This window comes from Oncorhynchus nerka, linkage group LG10, assembly GCF_034236695.1.
Source record: "Oncorhynchus nerka isolate Pitt River linkage group LG10, Oner_Uvic_2.0, whole genome shotgun sequence".
NCBI classification, from domain to species: domain Eukaryota; kingdom Metazoa; phylum Chordata; class Actinopteri; order Salmoniformes; family Salmonidae; genus Oncorhynchus; species Oncorhynchus nerka.
This window is the reverse complement of record NC_088405.1, coordinates 65,125,940-65,143,546: the sequence shown is the minus strand read 5'-3', so window position 1 is coordinate 65,143,546 and position 17,607 is coordinate 65,125,940. Positions and strand designations below refer to the sequence as shown.

Below are 17,607 nucleotides of genomic sequence, written 5' to 3'. Positions count from 1 at the left end.
ACCTGGCAGAACACATCGAGAGAGTGGTGAGAAAGTGTAAGAAGGTGCAAAATGTGATGCACTGTCTGACGGGGAAGGAGTGGGGGGCTGGGCGTTCCTCATTCAGGACCATGTATGTTGTATTGATCCAATCTGTAATCAGTGGTGTAAAGTACTTAAGTAAAAATAATTTAAAGTACTACTTAAGTAGTTTTTGCAGGTATCTGTACTTTACTTTACTATTTATATTTTTGACAACTTTTACTTGTACCTCACTACATTCTTAAAGAAAATAATGTACTTTTTACTCCATACATTTTCCTTTACACCCAAAAGTACTCGTTACATTTTGAATGGCTAGCAGGACAAGAAAATGGTTCAATTCACGCACTTATTAAGAGAACATCCCTGGTCATCCCTATTGCCTCTGATCTGGCAGACTCACTAAACACAAATGCTTCATTTGACAATTATGCCTGTGTTGGAGTGTGCCCCTGGTTATCTGTAAATTTAAAAAAATCAAGAAAATGGTGCCATCTGGTTTGTTTAATAGAGAGAATTTGAAATTATTTATAATTGTACTTTTACTTTCAATACATACAGTTGAAGTCGGAAGTTAACATACACCTTAGCCAAGTACATTTAAACTCAGTTTTTCAGAATTCCTGACACTTAATCCTAGTAAGAATTCCCTGTTTTAGGTCAGTTAGGATCACCACTTTATTTTAAGAATGTGAAATGTCATAATAATAGTAGAGAAAATGATTTATTTCAGCTTTTATTTCTTTCATCCCATTCTCAGTGGGTCAGAAGTTTACATACACTCAATTAGTATTTGGTAGCATTGCCTTCAAATTGTTTCAGGTAGGCTTTCACAAGCTTCCCACAATAAGTTGGGTGAATTTTGGCCCATTCCTCCCATTCCTGACAGAGCTGGTGTAACTGAGTCGGGTTTGTAGGCCTCATTGCACACACACAAGTTTTTAGTACTGCCCACAAATGTTCAATAGGATTGAGGTCAGGGCTTTGTGATGGTCACTCCAATACCTGACTTTGTTGTCCTTAAGCCATTTTGCCACAACTTTGGAAGTATGCTTGGGGTCATTGTCCGTTTGGAAGACCCATTTGCGACAAAGCTTTAACTTCCTGACTGATGTCTTGAGATTTTGCTTTAATACATCCACATAATTTTCCTCTTCATGATGTCATCCATTTTGTGAAGTGCACCAGTCCCTCCTGCAGCAAAGCACCACCACAACACGATGCTTCCACCCCCATGCTTCACAGTTGGGATGGTATTCTTCGGCTTGCAAGCATCCCCCTTTTTCCTCCAAACATAATGATGGTCATTATGGCCAAAAAGTTATATTTTTGTTTCATCAGACCAGAGGAAAGTACGATCTTTGTCACCATGTGCAGTTGCAAACCGTAGTCTGGCTTTTTTAATGGTGATTTTGGAGCAGTGGCTTCTTCCTTGCTGAGCGGCCTTTCAGGTTGTATTGATATAGGACTTGTTTTACTGTGGATATAAATACTTTTGTACCTACTTCCTCCAGCATTTTCATAAGGTCCTTTGCTGTTGTTCTGGGATTGATTTGCACTTTTCTCTCTAGGAGACAAAAAGCATCTCCTTCCTGAGCGGTATGACGGATGCGTGGTCCCATGGTGTTTATAGTTGCGTACTATTGTTTGTACAGACGAACGTGGTACCTTCAGGCGTTTGGATATTGCTCCCAAGCTATGAACCAGACTTGTGGAGGTCTACAATTTTTTTTCTGAGGTCTTGGCTGATTTATTTTGATTTTCACATGATGTCAAGCAAAGAGGCACTGAATTTGAAGGTAGGCTTTGAACGACATCCACAGGTACACCTCCAATTGACTCAGATGATGAAGTAGATGTCCTAACCGACTTGCCAAAACTATAGTTTGTTAACAAGAAATTTGTTGAGTGGTTGAAAAATGAGTTTTAATGACTCCAACCTAAGTGTATGTAAACTTCTGACTTCATCTGTAAGTATATTTTAGCAATTACATTTACTTTTCATATTTCTACTCAAATAGTATTTTACTGGGTGACTTTCACTTTTACTTGAGTAATTTTCTATTAAACCCTCTTTGGGCTTGGGGGCAGTATTTTCACGTCCTGATGAAAAGCGTGCCCAAAGTAAACTACCTTCTACTCAGGCCCAGAAGCTAGGATATGCATATTATTAGTAGATTTGGATAGAAAACACTAAAACTGTTTGAATAATGTCTGTGAGTATAACATTTGGCAGGCGAAACTGATTTGGCAGGCGAAACCCCGAGCACAATCCATCCAGGGGAAAAAAGATTTTGAGCTCAATGTGTTTTCCATTAGTTTTCTATGGGAAGCTCTTTTTAATAGAAATATGCTTCCAGTTCCAATGGCTTCCACTAGATGTCAACAGTCTTTAGAAATTGGTTGATGACTTTCCTTTGAGAAATGAAGAAGTAGCCCTGTTCTTTCCATGTGTCACACAAAGGGACTCAAGTCTTCTTAGAGCACGACCTGGAACGCTCTTCACTTTGTTTTTGTCCGATATTAAACACAGTATTGCCTGTCTTAAATTGTATCGATTATTTACGTTTTAGGATACATAAGTTTGGATTAGGAACGTTGTTTGAAATGTTTGGACCAAGTTTACAGGTAACTTATTAGATACTTTGTAGGCGAGTTGGAACCGGTGTATTTCTGAATCAAACGCACCAAATAAATTTTGCGGATATAATGAAGGAATTTATCGAACAAAAGGACCACTTGTGATGTTTCTGGGACATTTTTGAGTGCCAACAGAAGAAGATCTTCAAAGGTAAGGCATGAATTATATCGTTATTTCTGATTTTTGTGTAGCACCTGCCTGGTTGAAATCTGATTTTCATGTGTTTGTATGTGGGGTGCTGTCCTCAGATAATCGCATGGTCTGCTTTCGCCATAAAGCCTTTTTGAAATCTTACACTGTGTCTGGATTAACAAGAAGTTAAGCTGTATTTTGATGTATAACACTTGTATGTTTAATGAATTCTCATTATGAGTATTTCTGTTTTTGAATTTGGCGTGCTGCAATTTCACTGGATGTTGTCAAATCAATCCCGTTAACGGGATCCGAGCGGGAATGGGGGTGAAGGAATCCCTAAGAGGTTCTATTAAGGTATCTTTACTTTTACTCAAGTATGATAATCGGGTACTTTTCCCATCACTGTCTGTAATAGACTATGGCAGTATAGTATATTGTTCAGCAGCCCGGACCTCATTGAAAAGGCTAGATGTCATACAGGGGAAAGGACCCAGAATATGTAGTGAGGTGTTTTGGATCTCCCCAGTGTCTGCACTACATGTTGAGATGGGGGATTTGCCTTTGCAGATTATGATACAGTAACTGGCAATTAATTCTTGGGTCAACCTACAGTGAGTGACATGGGGTGTCTCATCCTTTATAGGCATGTTGGGAACATGAGAGAGGACAGAACACAAGCTTTGGGTGGGTGGGTAGTACCCAGGCGAGGGAGATGAGACTGTAAGGAAGGGAGTTTAGTCCAACGGTAGCTATTCTGGTAAATCCACCATGGCTACTCCCGCCTCCAGTAGTTGATCTAGAAGTGTTGGAGAGCCTACGGAAAGATAGGGAGGGTGTTGATCCGTCTGGTTTGTTTAATAGACGTCTGGATACTGTGTATCAGGATTTTGTGGCCATTTACACAGATCATTTACACAGGTCAAAAGATCCAAGGGCAGGACGTACTGGGTCAGCATTTGTAATGCAGGAATGTGGTGTGGCAAGTTGATGTACTGACTAAACAAGCACTTAGTAGTGGGGATGTTGATGTTGTAGTTTCAATGAGCAAGGCAGAGGCAACAAGCTTGATATGGACAGTGATGGTGCAGAGATGGCAGGAGCAGTGGACTAGAGATACTAAGGGCAGGCATTTATTTCAAGTACAGAGGAAAGTCAGGAAGGGGCAGAAGAGAGGAGGCTATTGAATAAGACTTTGAATGTGATAGGAAAGCATCCAACAGGAAAGTGTGATTATTGCCAGGAAACAAAGGCAGTGGAGCATGTATACAGTGTGGGCAATATGAGAGGGAAAGATATTGGCTGAGATCTAGTATGAGGGAGAAGGGGATACAGTAAATTAGTTTAAAGAGTATATTGAGTAGATTCAGTGGAGGCTGCAGAGGAAGACAACTCATAATAATGGCTGGAAAGGAGCAAATGGAATTCCACTAATTCTACTCCAGTCATTACCACGAGCCTGTTCTCCCCAATTAAGGTGTCACCAACCTCCTGTAGTTGTGATCCTTTTTTAAGAGAAACGGGGCTGGCAGGTAGGATTTAGTTTCTCCCTGTCTCTGGCTCACACTCCAATACAGTAAGCGGCGGGAATGCACCGTAACGTTAAGATGCCAGCTGCCGATAACCCCCACCGAAAAGAAGAAACTTCCGGTGCCTCAGTTCCTGTTTCGGCGCAAGTGCACAAGAAATGGAAAGCTACGTAGCCAGATAACTTTTGTGATGTTTTTATTGAGTTAACCCACTTGACGTCGAAGATATGAGATCCAAAATAAAATAACAGGGCACGACTTTTATTCACATTACAGGTAGGTGTCATTATATGGTTCTGCGCTTTGTTGAGGGTTTTCTAGTTATTTATATAACTGTTAACGTTAGCTAGCTAGCTAGCTAGCTGGTTGTTTGTTTGAATAATGCTAACATGCGGCGCTGCCGGCAGGCTCAGGCCAACAGGTTCACAAAATTCCGTTGAGTTGACTGACATTTCAGATGACGGGGACTCACCTCTATATTTTTTAAGTGTTAACTGGTGCTAGCGTAATAATCAGATAATAACATGACATTGGGTCATCTCGGGGTGAAAATACTGAACGACATTGCTGTCACTCACGTTAACATTACACACAGTGGTGCGGGCGGGGAATGTAGCAACTAAAGCCAATTGAAATGCTATAAAATTCGATTGACTTAAATTGCAGCCAATAGAAATTCCCAACAATTGCGATGGCTCTTTCATGAATATTTGACAAGAGGGTATCCTTTCCGGTGCAATATTCTGTGACGCTGATTTTATGAGATCTCGTAGAGTAATTAGATCAGGTAGCACAATGTTAAATGATGTACGATTACAACTATTTATTTATTTGTATCTCGGCGGCCTGTTGTTTTTAGCGGGGCTCGATCAGGTAGAAGCGGCCACCACCGAAATGGCCAACCTGAACTGGAAACCGTTCATCTACGGAGGGATGGCTTCGATTGTCGCAGAATTCGGTACGTGATGCACCAAAACCTGTTCAGACTAATTTATTTTAATCATGCATTTTTTCATTATTCTATTCCCACACACATTTAAGACTCATGTTTAGCTGCATTGAGAAGCACTCAGAGATTTGCAGCAGTCTTTCTTCTTGACTGATGGCGATGGCCCTGTATTATGGATGCTACATACAATTATTAATGATGGTGCTCCATTGGAGTAGATCTACAGAGATGAAATTGTGTGCAACCCCAAGCAATTCTATATTTACTTGTGTAACCTCTTAGATAAACTAACATAAATTATATTACACCTCCTTAGAAAAAAGCTAAACAATGCAACACCTACTTGCTGAAAGCAATCACATTGATTTGCATTGCATTCACTGCATTGTTAGTCCACCTCATTGCAGTGAGATACTATTACCTGATCTTAGTTACTGAGGGGTCACTTTGTAATTTCATTTAAATACTACCAGTGATCTCTGAACTAAACAATGTCATGATGTTGTTGGTTGTTCTCCCCCCAGGTACGTTCCCCATAGACCTGACTAAGACGCGGCTGCAGGTGCAGGGCCAGTCCCAGTACATGGAGGTGCGCTACCGGGGCATGTTCCACGCCCTGTTTAAGATCGGCAAGGAGGAGGGCATCAAGGCACTGTACTCTGGGTGACCAAAAATAATATGGTTTACACATGGGGGGGGGGGGACAACATATTACAGTATTTGATATGGTGTGCTATGGTAGAACATATTACAGTATTTGATATGGTGTGCTATGGTAGAACATATTACAGTATTTGATATGGTGTGCTATGGTAGAACATATTACAGTATTTGATATGGTGTGCTATGGTAGAACATATTACAGTATTTGATATGGTGTGCTATGGTAGAACATATTACAGTATTTGATATGGTGTGCTATGGTAGAACATATTACAGTATTTGATATGGTGTGCTATGGTAGAACATATTACAGTATTTGATATGGTGTGCTATGGTAGAACATATTCCCGTTTGGGCAGGGATTGACATGAAGGGTTTCCCTTTTGCCCGGGGCAAATTTTTTCAATAGATTTAATATTTGTAGCTTCATTTTAAGTAAATACCTGCAATCAACTTGAGCAGTACTTTAGGGCATAAATCAAATCGCAATCTTCATTTTACCTGTCACATTATTTTACATTATGAAGCTTGACGTGGTTCCCCAGAACAGTTGACAGTCACGTGTTTGTATGTAAATAGCATAACGTGAGAAAGCGGGAGCTGGTGAGTCCAGCTGTGTATTGACGGGGCGTGTTTTTTATTGAAAGTTAATGTTTTTAAAAAAACAGTAGCATGATCTGGGATGTGCAAATGTAGTTTTTCTTCACGGAAGACGTATTAGTGTCACATTCGGCAGAAAATAGCTTTGTTTTCATCAGATGACAACAGAAGGGCTATTTGGCTGGCAGCCTCGTACATAGGCCTAAATTAGCTTACAGTGAAAAAGCGATGTATTTTTTTGCAGTAAACAATGCATGGCAATCATATTTCTAATGTTTATAATAGAAAGAATATAGCCAGCTACATTTCCTAATGCCCCCTTGTGTACTAAGCCGGTAATACCGTATATCCCGGTATGAGAGAAGGACGGTATGACGATATGAAAATCTAAATCTAACGGGTGCACTTTTCAACAAATGTTTAATTTGCAAGCATACACTGTGTCAAAGAGACTCATTTCTACCATTGTAGAACACGCAATTGAACAGAATATTTTTCTTCTTAGTTAGATCATTATCATATAAACCTGCTCCACTATCCATTAACCTCAAGCCACTCTAATAGAACCTTCTCTCATTCTCAACTATTGACCTCTGAGCTACTGAAATGGAGTCTGGTCTTGTATGTGAGAGCGTGACTTTTTACAGGGAAAGTGGGCAGGTGCTTTCCCTGGGGGGGAAACACTCTTCTTGGCTGTGGTTTTGATCAGGGGACAGCCTTTGAAATACCTGTTAGTCTAGAAACAATCTGAGATCGGAGTGACCAATGTGATAACCACAATAGTCGTTAACTCAATTTACAAGAGAGTTGCAGGGAACCAACCTTCCCAGGCAAAATACAAATGTCTGCCAATGTCTTGACAGTCCTGATGGAAAAGTAATGGGGTGTGAACGTTAGGCAAAAAGCTCTTCACTTGTTCATAAAATTGACACTCCCCGAAATGACTCCTGTCTTTCTCTGTGCAGGATCTCCCCAGCTCTCCTGAGGCAAGCCTCCTACGGGACCATCAAGATCGGGACCTACAACACACTCAAGAGGTTATTTGTGACCCATCCGGAAGGTGGGTTTCAATGACTCCCCACTGCTTTCTATCTCGCATCATTTTCTCTGCTCTTTCATTTTTTGAAATGATTATTTTTGCCCTAAACATCCATCTATGACACCTGACAGCTGATGTAAGCAACAATGCATTGCATACATTAGTGCTGTCATAGGCAATGGCATTATTTTGTAATAAGGTAGTCTCTTCTGTTTGCCTGGTGCCTTCTACAACTGTATAGACTTTTAGCATGTTGTATAAAAACCGGGCATAAATCTGGAAGCATCATCAATGACAAGAAGTCAGTAGTAATTAGAGAGTGACTGTGTGGGGTGGTGGTTGTGGGTCACACGTGAGGTTTGGTCGTATCTTGTGGCATCTACTTTTGCCCTCAGAATTATTTAACTTCAGTTGTTTATAATGTCAAGGATCTCCGACATGCACATGAAATCTGGCGACCCTTTTGTATGAGTACTGAACTGCATGTCCCAGCCAAATTCATGTAACGGACTGACCTTAACAACAGTCATACCAGGGCAGGACAATAAAGTCACCCTTTTACAGCCATGAGTTTGGAGGGAAGAGGTTAGCTGGCCAACCTGAAAGGGTAGAGGGGACAGCAGTCAGTACTTGTAACTTCACCATACTGTTCATTTGCACACACAAACAATCAACAGGGGTTTAAATAAAGCCTGTCATTTTGAAATGGGCCATTGCGTTGCTTCTTCTGAAGATCAGTGTTTTTTGTTATGTCTCTAGGCTTTCCAATAGAGCTTATAGGGCGTTTTCTCGTACTGTCATCAGCTAAAATAACAGTTTGGGAAAACATGTTAAATACCTGTCTGGACAACCTGCATCGACGCAGATGTCTGAAAACACAGACCGAGAGTGCCTAACTGCCGTCACTAATGCCCAATATAAACAGGAGACTGGGAGCCTCTATTGCAACAGGGAACAAATCTCATCAGTTGTCTATTAATAGGTTTGCATTACATTAACTGGCGCCAACATGTATTCCCATATCACAGGAAGCAATCTCTACTGAGAGACTGAGTATTTACTGCACAAACAATTACAGGATTATTTGAACCTGCAGTAGACAGAGAAATGGAACCAAATGGAGTTTGAGAAGAGATTACCTAGTTAGTAGAGGGGTTGACACACTGATTTATCTGAGACTTAAGGATTTTCCATGCTCACCCAATGATGTGCAGCTCACTTGCCGGTGATGGCCAATGTGTTCGTGCCAAAAGCCTAAACCCGGTGTCTGTTATACCACTTTGTAAAACACTATTTGGAAGTTGATCAGATGTTTTGGTAGTCTACAGCAGACAGATTAGTCTTCTCTGTTCAGCAGGAGCCATTTACTTTCCAACCTGTGTTATTCCGCAATTGTATATTAAATGTTTTTGGAAAGCCCTTATTTGTATGCATGCTATTCACTGTCAGATTTGCCGTGCGTTCCTGATCAGGCTATGCCTTGTTATTAGGCTACACACAATCGACAGATAGCTAGGCAATATTTTTTAAAGAAGCTATTGGTCATATGTGGCAAAATTATAGGGCTTCTCATTGTATAGTAGGCTAATTCTGAATTATTTCATTTCTTTCTGAACAGACCAAGAACAGCAGTTATTCTTTGAACATTTTTATTTGAATTTTTATATTGCAAAAAGTGACAATTTTTCATGCCACGAGAGGTACTGGATCCGGCCAAATAAGTTCTGGAAAGAAATAGTCTAAAACGGAGAGGTGCCAGATCCTGTGCCGGCAGGATCCGGCTCAAATGAATCACTGGAATGGGGACTGCGTTATCTGTGATTGTGTTGTGAAGAGAAGACCTCTCTTCTGCTGCTGTTGTGCTTCTTCGCTCTGTATGCCTCACTCTGCCAGGTTGTGCGAATGTGTTTTGAATGCTTATTTTTGGTACAGGCTGTGGTTTGCCTGGTGTGGTGGTTGGGCGGGGGGATCCAGTGCCCGTTCTCCTGCCATAATGAACGGCACCAGGACCACACTAACTCTTGGTCACATTGATCAAGGTTTCACTGTAACTATTGATCTAAACTTAATCCATAATTTCTTTCCTTCTCCTCTGTCTCTCTTACTTCCAATGTCGATTTGTTTTGTTTACCTGGTGACTTATATTGATAATTGTTTCTCGTCTTAACCCAAACTGTCATAATCACTAATAAATAAATCATAGTCCCCGTTCCATTTCAAACTGTGTGCTGTAAGAGGGGCAGGGTGCAATTTCAATACAATAACAATATTACAGTAGTATGTTTTGAATGGTGACAAATCCAAATTGCAGAGGGTTCTAGTTAGTAGTCATTCTTTGACTTATTATGCTGTAATGAATAGGTTAATGGCTCTCTGTATGCTTTCTAATTCTCATGACTTTCTGTCTGGAGTTGATTACTGCATGTTTGTCGACCTTTTAGATTTCATGTTCCCCTCTAAATGATCATTTGAAAGTCTCTTGTTCAGAATTATAGCCACTTGTTTTATGTTGCACCTACCTCTAGAATTTCTCTCTGTCTTTGTGTGTGTTTGATGTGGAGGAGTAACCGGCTGTCCGTTCTTTTCCCTGACAGATGAGACTATGGTGATCAATGTGTTCTGTGGAGTGGTGTCTGGAGTCCTGTCCTCCTCTCTGGCCAACCCCACTGATGTTGTCAAGGTGAAAACGTGTAGATAGCAGAAAGATCTAGATACTGGACATTGCAGATAGTAATGTCATGAATAGAACTGACGTGACTCCTTTTTGTGTCAGAGAGGCATGTTTGAGGCATCTCATAATCTGAACGTCTCACAACGTTTTGCCCTGCTGAACGCAGGCCCTGATTTTCTATATTGTGTTCAGATCCGCATGCAGGCCCAGGGCAGTCTTTTACAAGGCAGCATGATGTCCAACTTCATAAACATCTACCAGACAGAGGGAACCCGTGGCCTGTGGAGGGTGAGTGGTGCCCCCTCGGTCACAAACTATCAAACAGTGGCTCTGATCTGTCATCAAGATTTTTTTTGTGTTTTTTATTTTCATGGAAGAGCTTTGTTGTTTTGTAAGATTGTGACCACTGAGTTTATTTATTTTTGGCTGTCTGAAGACCGTTGAGTGACTGGTACTCTCGGGTTGTTGTATTTATACTGTTGTCATCCTCAGGGCGTCATCCCTACAGCTCAGCGGGCAGCCATCGTAGTGGGAGTGGAGCTTCCTGTCTATGACATCACTAAGAAGCACCTCATCAAGTCTGGCACTATGGGAGACACCATACTCACACACTTTATGTGAGTTTAGACATTAATATTGTAAAATGCATATAAATATATCATTTTTGTTATTCCTAATGTACCGTCATGTTCTCTGAGAAAGATAATCGAAAACCTAACAGTGAGTGTGTATATTATACACCTGAACCTCTGGCTTCTCCCACATCGGTCTCTCTGCCTGCAGTTCCAGTTTTACGTGTGGCCTGGCGGGGGCTCTAGCCTCCAACCCAGTGGATGTGGTGCGGACGCGTATGATGAACCAGCGAGTGCTGTCTGGGAACCCCATGTATAAAGGCACGCTGGACGGATTGATGCAGACCTGGAAGAACGAAGGATTCTTTGCCCTCTACAAGGGCTTCTGGCCCAACTGGCTGCGTCTGGGGCCATGGAACATCATTGTATCCTTTCCATCACTGGAATCAAAGTTCAAACCCACTGTGATCAGCACTATGATCCAAATAACGGAGTCATCTGAACTCTGTCTCTCTGCATTCTATTAGGTCAGTTCAGTTTTGCATCAGTTCATATTGAGTATTTTAGACATCCAAGAACCATGCCTGGTAAAAGTAGGTGGACTTCAGCATTGCAGGACAAGTTGTCAGTTTGTTTTTGAGCTACTCTCCCTTTGGGAACTGGAGCATGTTCTAATTCTATCACCCTATTGTTGCTCAGAGGTTCAGAGAGAACAGCAGAGTGGAACGGAGAACTGTTGTCAGGTGTACAGCTTGTATTATGGCACTCCTGTCCCCTTTCTCCTTGGCTACCAGTAGAGGGTGCCAAATTCTTACAGTGAAGCAAAATATGCAAGGAGGAACCTTGTTATATTTACAGTGATATTGTATAATACCATACAAAACGTACATTTTATTTAGTTAAGTTAAGTATTTTGTATGGGCACAGACAATGTCATGATTGTGCTTCAGGGCTGCCGCCATGTATTGTCCTTAACTAGAGCTCTTTAGTTCTTCATCACGTTTGAGCAGCTGAAGAAACTCCCCTTATAGTTGAACAGGGAGTGGACACTCCGTCGGACCAGAGTGTATCAGAGCGCGGGAAACACCCCAGCACTTTGTCTTCATTTCATTCACAATCCCTCCCTCGTCACACAATCTGTATGTGCATGCTCATCTAAGTTAAATATAATAATATTTATTATTTTTTATACAACTTTTAATGTTTTTTTTATTTATTTTATTTTTTAAACACTTCCTCATACTCATCAATCATCCTTGATGCCACTCCTAGCAGCTAAAGCTTAGGATTGTAGCTGAGGACGGAAGCCTGTTTGGACCATAAGGTATTAGCTAGGTACGCTGACTGCCAGCTTGTTACCATTTTAAAGTGAGCTTGTGGGAAAAGGAGGAGGACTATCCTAGGCGGAACGGTAACTGGAGATCTACTTGAGCTTTTTTAAGGATGTGGAATAGGCCTCTGATTGTGTCTGACTAGTTTTTTAAACACATCTCTATACTGCATGGGATGTGCAAGAAAAGACCATGGCTGTTAAATGTATAGGATTGGGGTTTTGCCTGTCTGATCTGACGTTTAAATAATGTCTTCAATGTTTTGGGCAGGGCTAGCTAGAAGAGGATACGATGCATGGCATGTTAACCGGGTTGTTATTGTCAGACAATTTATTCTCAATGACTTACCTGGGTAAGTAAAGGTCACAGTAGGTGCTGTTTAGTCTGTTAGAGGAACTCAGGACAACGGTGACCCACATGAAAAAATACTATACTATGGTTAAAATACATTGTAGTGTTTTTGCTGCCTTTACTGTAGTTTTGCTGACATTACTGTAATATTTAGTGCAGTGTTTTTGTGGTCTATAGTATACTGTAGTATTTACTATAGTATTTTACATTATACTAAAATATTCTATATTAAGTATTACAAATGATTAAGGTACACTGCAGTGTAGTATCGTATACTATAGTTTACTACAGAATTCTATAGTAAGTACTGCAGTATTCCATAGTAAACTAGTATTTTTTTTATGTGGGGAGACTATATGTATGTTTAGTAAGATGCGATGGGAATTTAGTCCAATGTTGAACCAAAGCCACTATTGGGTACCCGGAGAGTGACTTTGCCTTCTGTACATTTCACCACAACCCTTTTGTGTGAAGTAGAGGTGTCTGCTGTTGTCTGGAACACTAAGCATGCACAGGAATGGAAACACTTTCTGGGACCTGCTTGGTTGTCATGGTGATTCCCATGAAAGTATACTGAACAAAAATATTAACACAACATGCAACAATTTCAAGGATTTTGCTGAGGTACAGTTCATATACAGTTGAAGTTGGAAATACATACACTCAGGTTGGATACACTCCACAAATTTCTTGTTAACAAACTATAGTTTTGGCAAGTCGGTTAGGACATCTACTTTGTGCATGACACAAGTCATCTTTCCAACAATTGTTTACAGACAGATTATTTCACTTTATAATTCACTATCACAATTCCAGTGGGTCAGAAGTTTCCATACACTAAGTTGACTGTGCCTTTAAACAGCTTGGAAAATTCCAGAAAATGATGTCATGGCTTTAGAAGCTTCTGATAGGCTAATTGACATCATTTGAGTCAATTGGAGGTGTACCTGTGGATGTCTTTCAAGGCCTTTCAAGGCCTACCTTCAAACGCTGCCTCTTTGCTTGACATCATAGGAAAATCCAAATAAATCAGCCAAAACCTCAGAAAAATAATTGTAGACCTCCAAGTCTGGTTCATCCTTGCAAGAAATTTCTAAAGTTAAAGCTTGATCGCAAATGGGTCTTCCACACAGACAATGACCCCAAGCATACTTCCAGTTGTGGCAAAATGACTTGAGGACAACAAAGTCAAGGTATTGGAGTGGCCATGACAAAGCCCTGACCTCAATCCTTTAGAAGATTTGTGGGCAGAAGTGAGAAAGCGTGTGTGAGTTAGGAGGCCTACAAACCTGACTCAGTTACACCAGCTCTGTCAGGAGGAATGGGCCAAAATTCACCCAACTTATTGTGGGGAGTTAAACAATTTAAAGGCGATGCTACCAAATACTAATTGAGTGCATCTAAACTTCTGACCCAATGGGAATGTGATGAAAGAAATAAAAGCTGAAATAAATCATTCTCTACTATTATTCTGACATTTCACATTCTTCTAAATAAAGTGGTGATCCTAACTGACCTAAAACAGGGAATATTTACTAGGATTAAATGTCAGGAATTGTAAAAACTGAGTTTAAATGTATTTGGCTAAGGTGTATGTAAACTTCTGACTTCAACTGTATGGAAATCAGTCAATTAAAATAAATAAATTATTGCCCTAATATATGGATTTCACATGACTGGGCAGGGGCGCAGCCATGGGTGGGCCTGGGAGGGCATAGGCCCACCCACTTGGGAGCCAGGGCAACTTACTGGGGAGCCAGGCCCAGCCAATCAGAATGAGTGACGGAGGAGGCTTATGGTAGAGAAATTAATATGAAATTATCTGGCAACAGCTCTCATGGATATTCCTGATGTCAGCATGCCAATTGCACGCTCCCTCAACTTGACACATCTGTAGCATTGTGGTGTGTGACACAATTGCACATTTTATTGGCCCCAGCACAATAATGTGTAATGATAATGCTGTTTAATCAGCATCTTGATATGCCACACCTGTCAGGTGGATGGATTATCTTGACATAGGATAACATGCTCACTAACAGGGATGTAAACAAATGTGTATACAAAATATGAGAGAAATAAGCTTTTTGTGCGTATGGAACATTTCTGGGATCTTTTATTTCAGCTCATGAAACATGGGACCAACACGTTACATGTTGCGTTTATATTTTTGTTCAGTGTACATTATGTAAATGTATGTACAGAGAGATACACACATGTAAAGTTGGATACTGTATTTTGACAGGCATGTCTAACTTGTACATAGTTACTTTAGAGAATCTGCTTTGAATTTTTATTTTGAGCTTTGAGTAAAGCCCTGAATGGACTAGGATATGGGGGCTGTTGTGCCAAAGTGTGCATGTTTTGTACTTTATTGAACCACTGTTGCAAAGCGCCGTCTGAGTAGGTCAGTTGTATCAGGATAACTGTACTGTTACATTCTTACTCAGGCCTTATACTTTACTTTCATGATCATGTTTCTAATTTATATGATGCCTGATTCTGCACCTCTGCCCATGTCCATGTTGATTTTTATTAGAATTACTAGTTTTGTTGCTTAATATGTTGTTTCAGCAGTCATGCATTACTGAGCAGTCAAGCTTTTTAGCTTTTATCTGTGTCTTTACAATGATGTAACACACTTTTTTCCCCACAGAGATTCCGAAAGTACTTTACAAGTAACTTTTTTATTGAATTTCTTTCCAAAGCATTATCTATTTTAGATTTTTATTTATTTATTGCATGATCATGTTTTCCCATATGAACTTAACAAACCACATTCTTGAAGTCTTGAACCTGTTGCCCCTTTACTCAGCAATGCAGAGTATATGATGTACTTTTTCTCTCATTCCTGTTTAAAAACTTGGCAGGGCTTACTGCATGCTTTTACTTACAGTATGTGAGCATGTCTAGCTTAGGAACAACATTGCTGCTGTTTTTTATGATTTATTGGACAATTATTGTTTTCATTGGCTCCAGCTGCATTTTGCTGTCAACCACAAATGGATTATTACTTTGATATATATTAATACATGCTTGGGTGATAATTTTCAGTCGAGTCAATTCAGGGAGTGATTTGAACATCTAATTCGAGATTAGAATCCATTTTCAAATAAGGATTTTTTTCTATCATTATATTGGAATTTGAGAATTGACAATGACAGTACAATGTTGTTACCTTTTTGACTGCTTAGACTTGCCTTTCTGTATGGTTATATTTTGACGACTATCTTATTTATTTCTGTTTTTCATGGTTGTATTCTCTACTGCTGTGTGACTCAGCTGGCTGAAACACTGTTTGGTCTCTATCAAATATTTCAGCCTGTCATTACCTGGTCATTTGCACTTTGGTCAAATGTCTGTTGATTTTAAAACTGTATTTGCAATCAAATATTTTGCTTGTTTAGTCAATTGAGTGTTTAGTTGGTTAATTGTGTAAACTATTTTCAGTGAAAGATTTGATTTGGCTTTGTATAAATAACTTGATTAAATGTTAATTCCCAAATTAAATGAATTGTATTTATTTTTAAGCACCCAACACCAGGGTGGACAGTTGTGTAATCAAGAAGGAAATTACATCTTTATTAGAATGTGCACAAAAACAATGGTCTAACCCTATCGCAGCTCAAAGTATTGATTGACATATGCAGTATATTCTATAGAGAGACAGATTTCCAAAAATAGGCGGTAGTAGCATACGGGTTAATACCTGGAACCAGCTGGAATAAATCATATTAATATCCATACAGTGACCTATTTATTGTGTTGGTCAAAACTAGTATGAGTATGAATTAATGTTAGAGTACTATTATACAGTTGACCAATTAATTTTATAGTGTATCTAAGTGGCTTGGGTTGCTTTCAGAAACAACAACGGTGTGCATCATTAATTCAACGAAAACTACTGAACGACCAGTTGGAAAAACGTGATTATGGTGGCCCAGAAGGCAGTTATTTAGCTTACCATATGGTGTGCTGCACGAGTTTGTAATTTTAGCTGGTGACTCCTCAGCACACCTACCAAACTGGGGAGAATGTATTCAAGGATGTTGAAGAATGGTGTACACCGTTTTGGGAAAACGTCGCTAGGTAGGCCTACAAACCGTCATGAAACGTAGTAAACGTTGAGGCGAACTGAACGTACATTTGCCTAGATTTCAGGTAGGCTACATTCCCTGTGATTTGAGAACAACGTATGACAGGAGGACATTTGCATAGATCTCCGCCCCCAATGCTTTCGTTGCGTAGTAGTACAACACAAAACACCTTCACAGTTCTCAAAGTTCAGTATTTCAGAGACTGGACCTAGTTAGTTTACTCTGCTACAATATTTCACTCATTATCTAGCCAAAGTTTCAACCTGGGTGGAATTTATTCTTCGCACTCGCAGCAAGATGTCTATTCAGAATACCTCCACGACATACAGGACCGTCAGCGTCTCGTCGGACGCAGACACCACAGTTCTATCGCCGGGCCAATACATCGACGGTTACAGAACTATGAGTGTTTCGTCTGCTCCGGTACAGTATGGCATCGGTAATGGCTACGATACCGTGCGCTACCTAATGCCAGTTCAGCAGGCGAGTCAGCAGCAGCAGATGCAGTATGTGCTGGTCAACCAGCCCCCACAGGTTATGCAGCAGATGGTGTCACCTGTATATTTGCAGAATATACAGAGGGTCCGTGTAAATAGTTTGGAAGAATCAGACATCTACCGAAAACAAATTGTAGAGGTGAGTTTATTACAATACACTATGATGAATATTTATTTTGTGAAGAAATAGGCTTAGTGCCCGTAAGAGTATAACAATTTAACATTCAATAATATTATAAAATGTATCTTATTAAGTATGTAGAGAACTGTTCATCTATTAGGCATCATCTATTAGGCTACTTATGATCACATAGGGACCATCAGAGAATCCACCATCTATGAGCAAGTAAAGAGAACAGCATGTCAGTGCAGGTCCAAATGACAGGTCTATCATAATCTGCCCACTGTGTAATTGTCCCTAACTATTCATTATTCATTTGATAATCATGTACAGGAAAAGCCACATGCTTTTTTGTGATAGTGATTTGGTAGTAATGGAGCAACCATTTGCTCC

General features: G+C 40.1%; 1 protein-coding gene across 1 annotated transcript; it reads left to right on the top strand.

Moving 5' to 3' along the window:
• Nucleotides 1-4,444: 4,444 nt before the first annotated feature.
• On the top strand, nt 4,445-16,009 carry slc25a14 (solute carrier family 25 member 14). Its single transcript, XM_029670972.2, has 9 exons — nt 4,445-4,599; nt 5,183-5,281; nt 5,797-5,935; nt 7,501-7,595; nt 10,169-10,254; nt 10,438-10,533; nt 10,738-10,862; nt 11,029-11,242; nt 11,807-16,009. Exons 2-9 carry the CDS (start codon nt 5,218-5,220, stop codon nt 11,846-11,848), a joined length of 861 nt encoding a protein of 286 aa, XP_029526832.1. The 5' UTR covers nt 4,445-4,599; nt 5,183-5,217; the 3' UTR covers nt 11,849-16,009.
• The last annotated feature ends 1,598 nt before the right edge of the window (nt 16,010-17,607 follow it).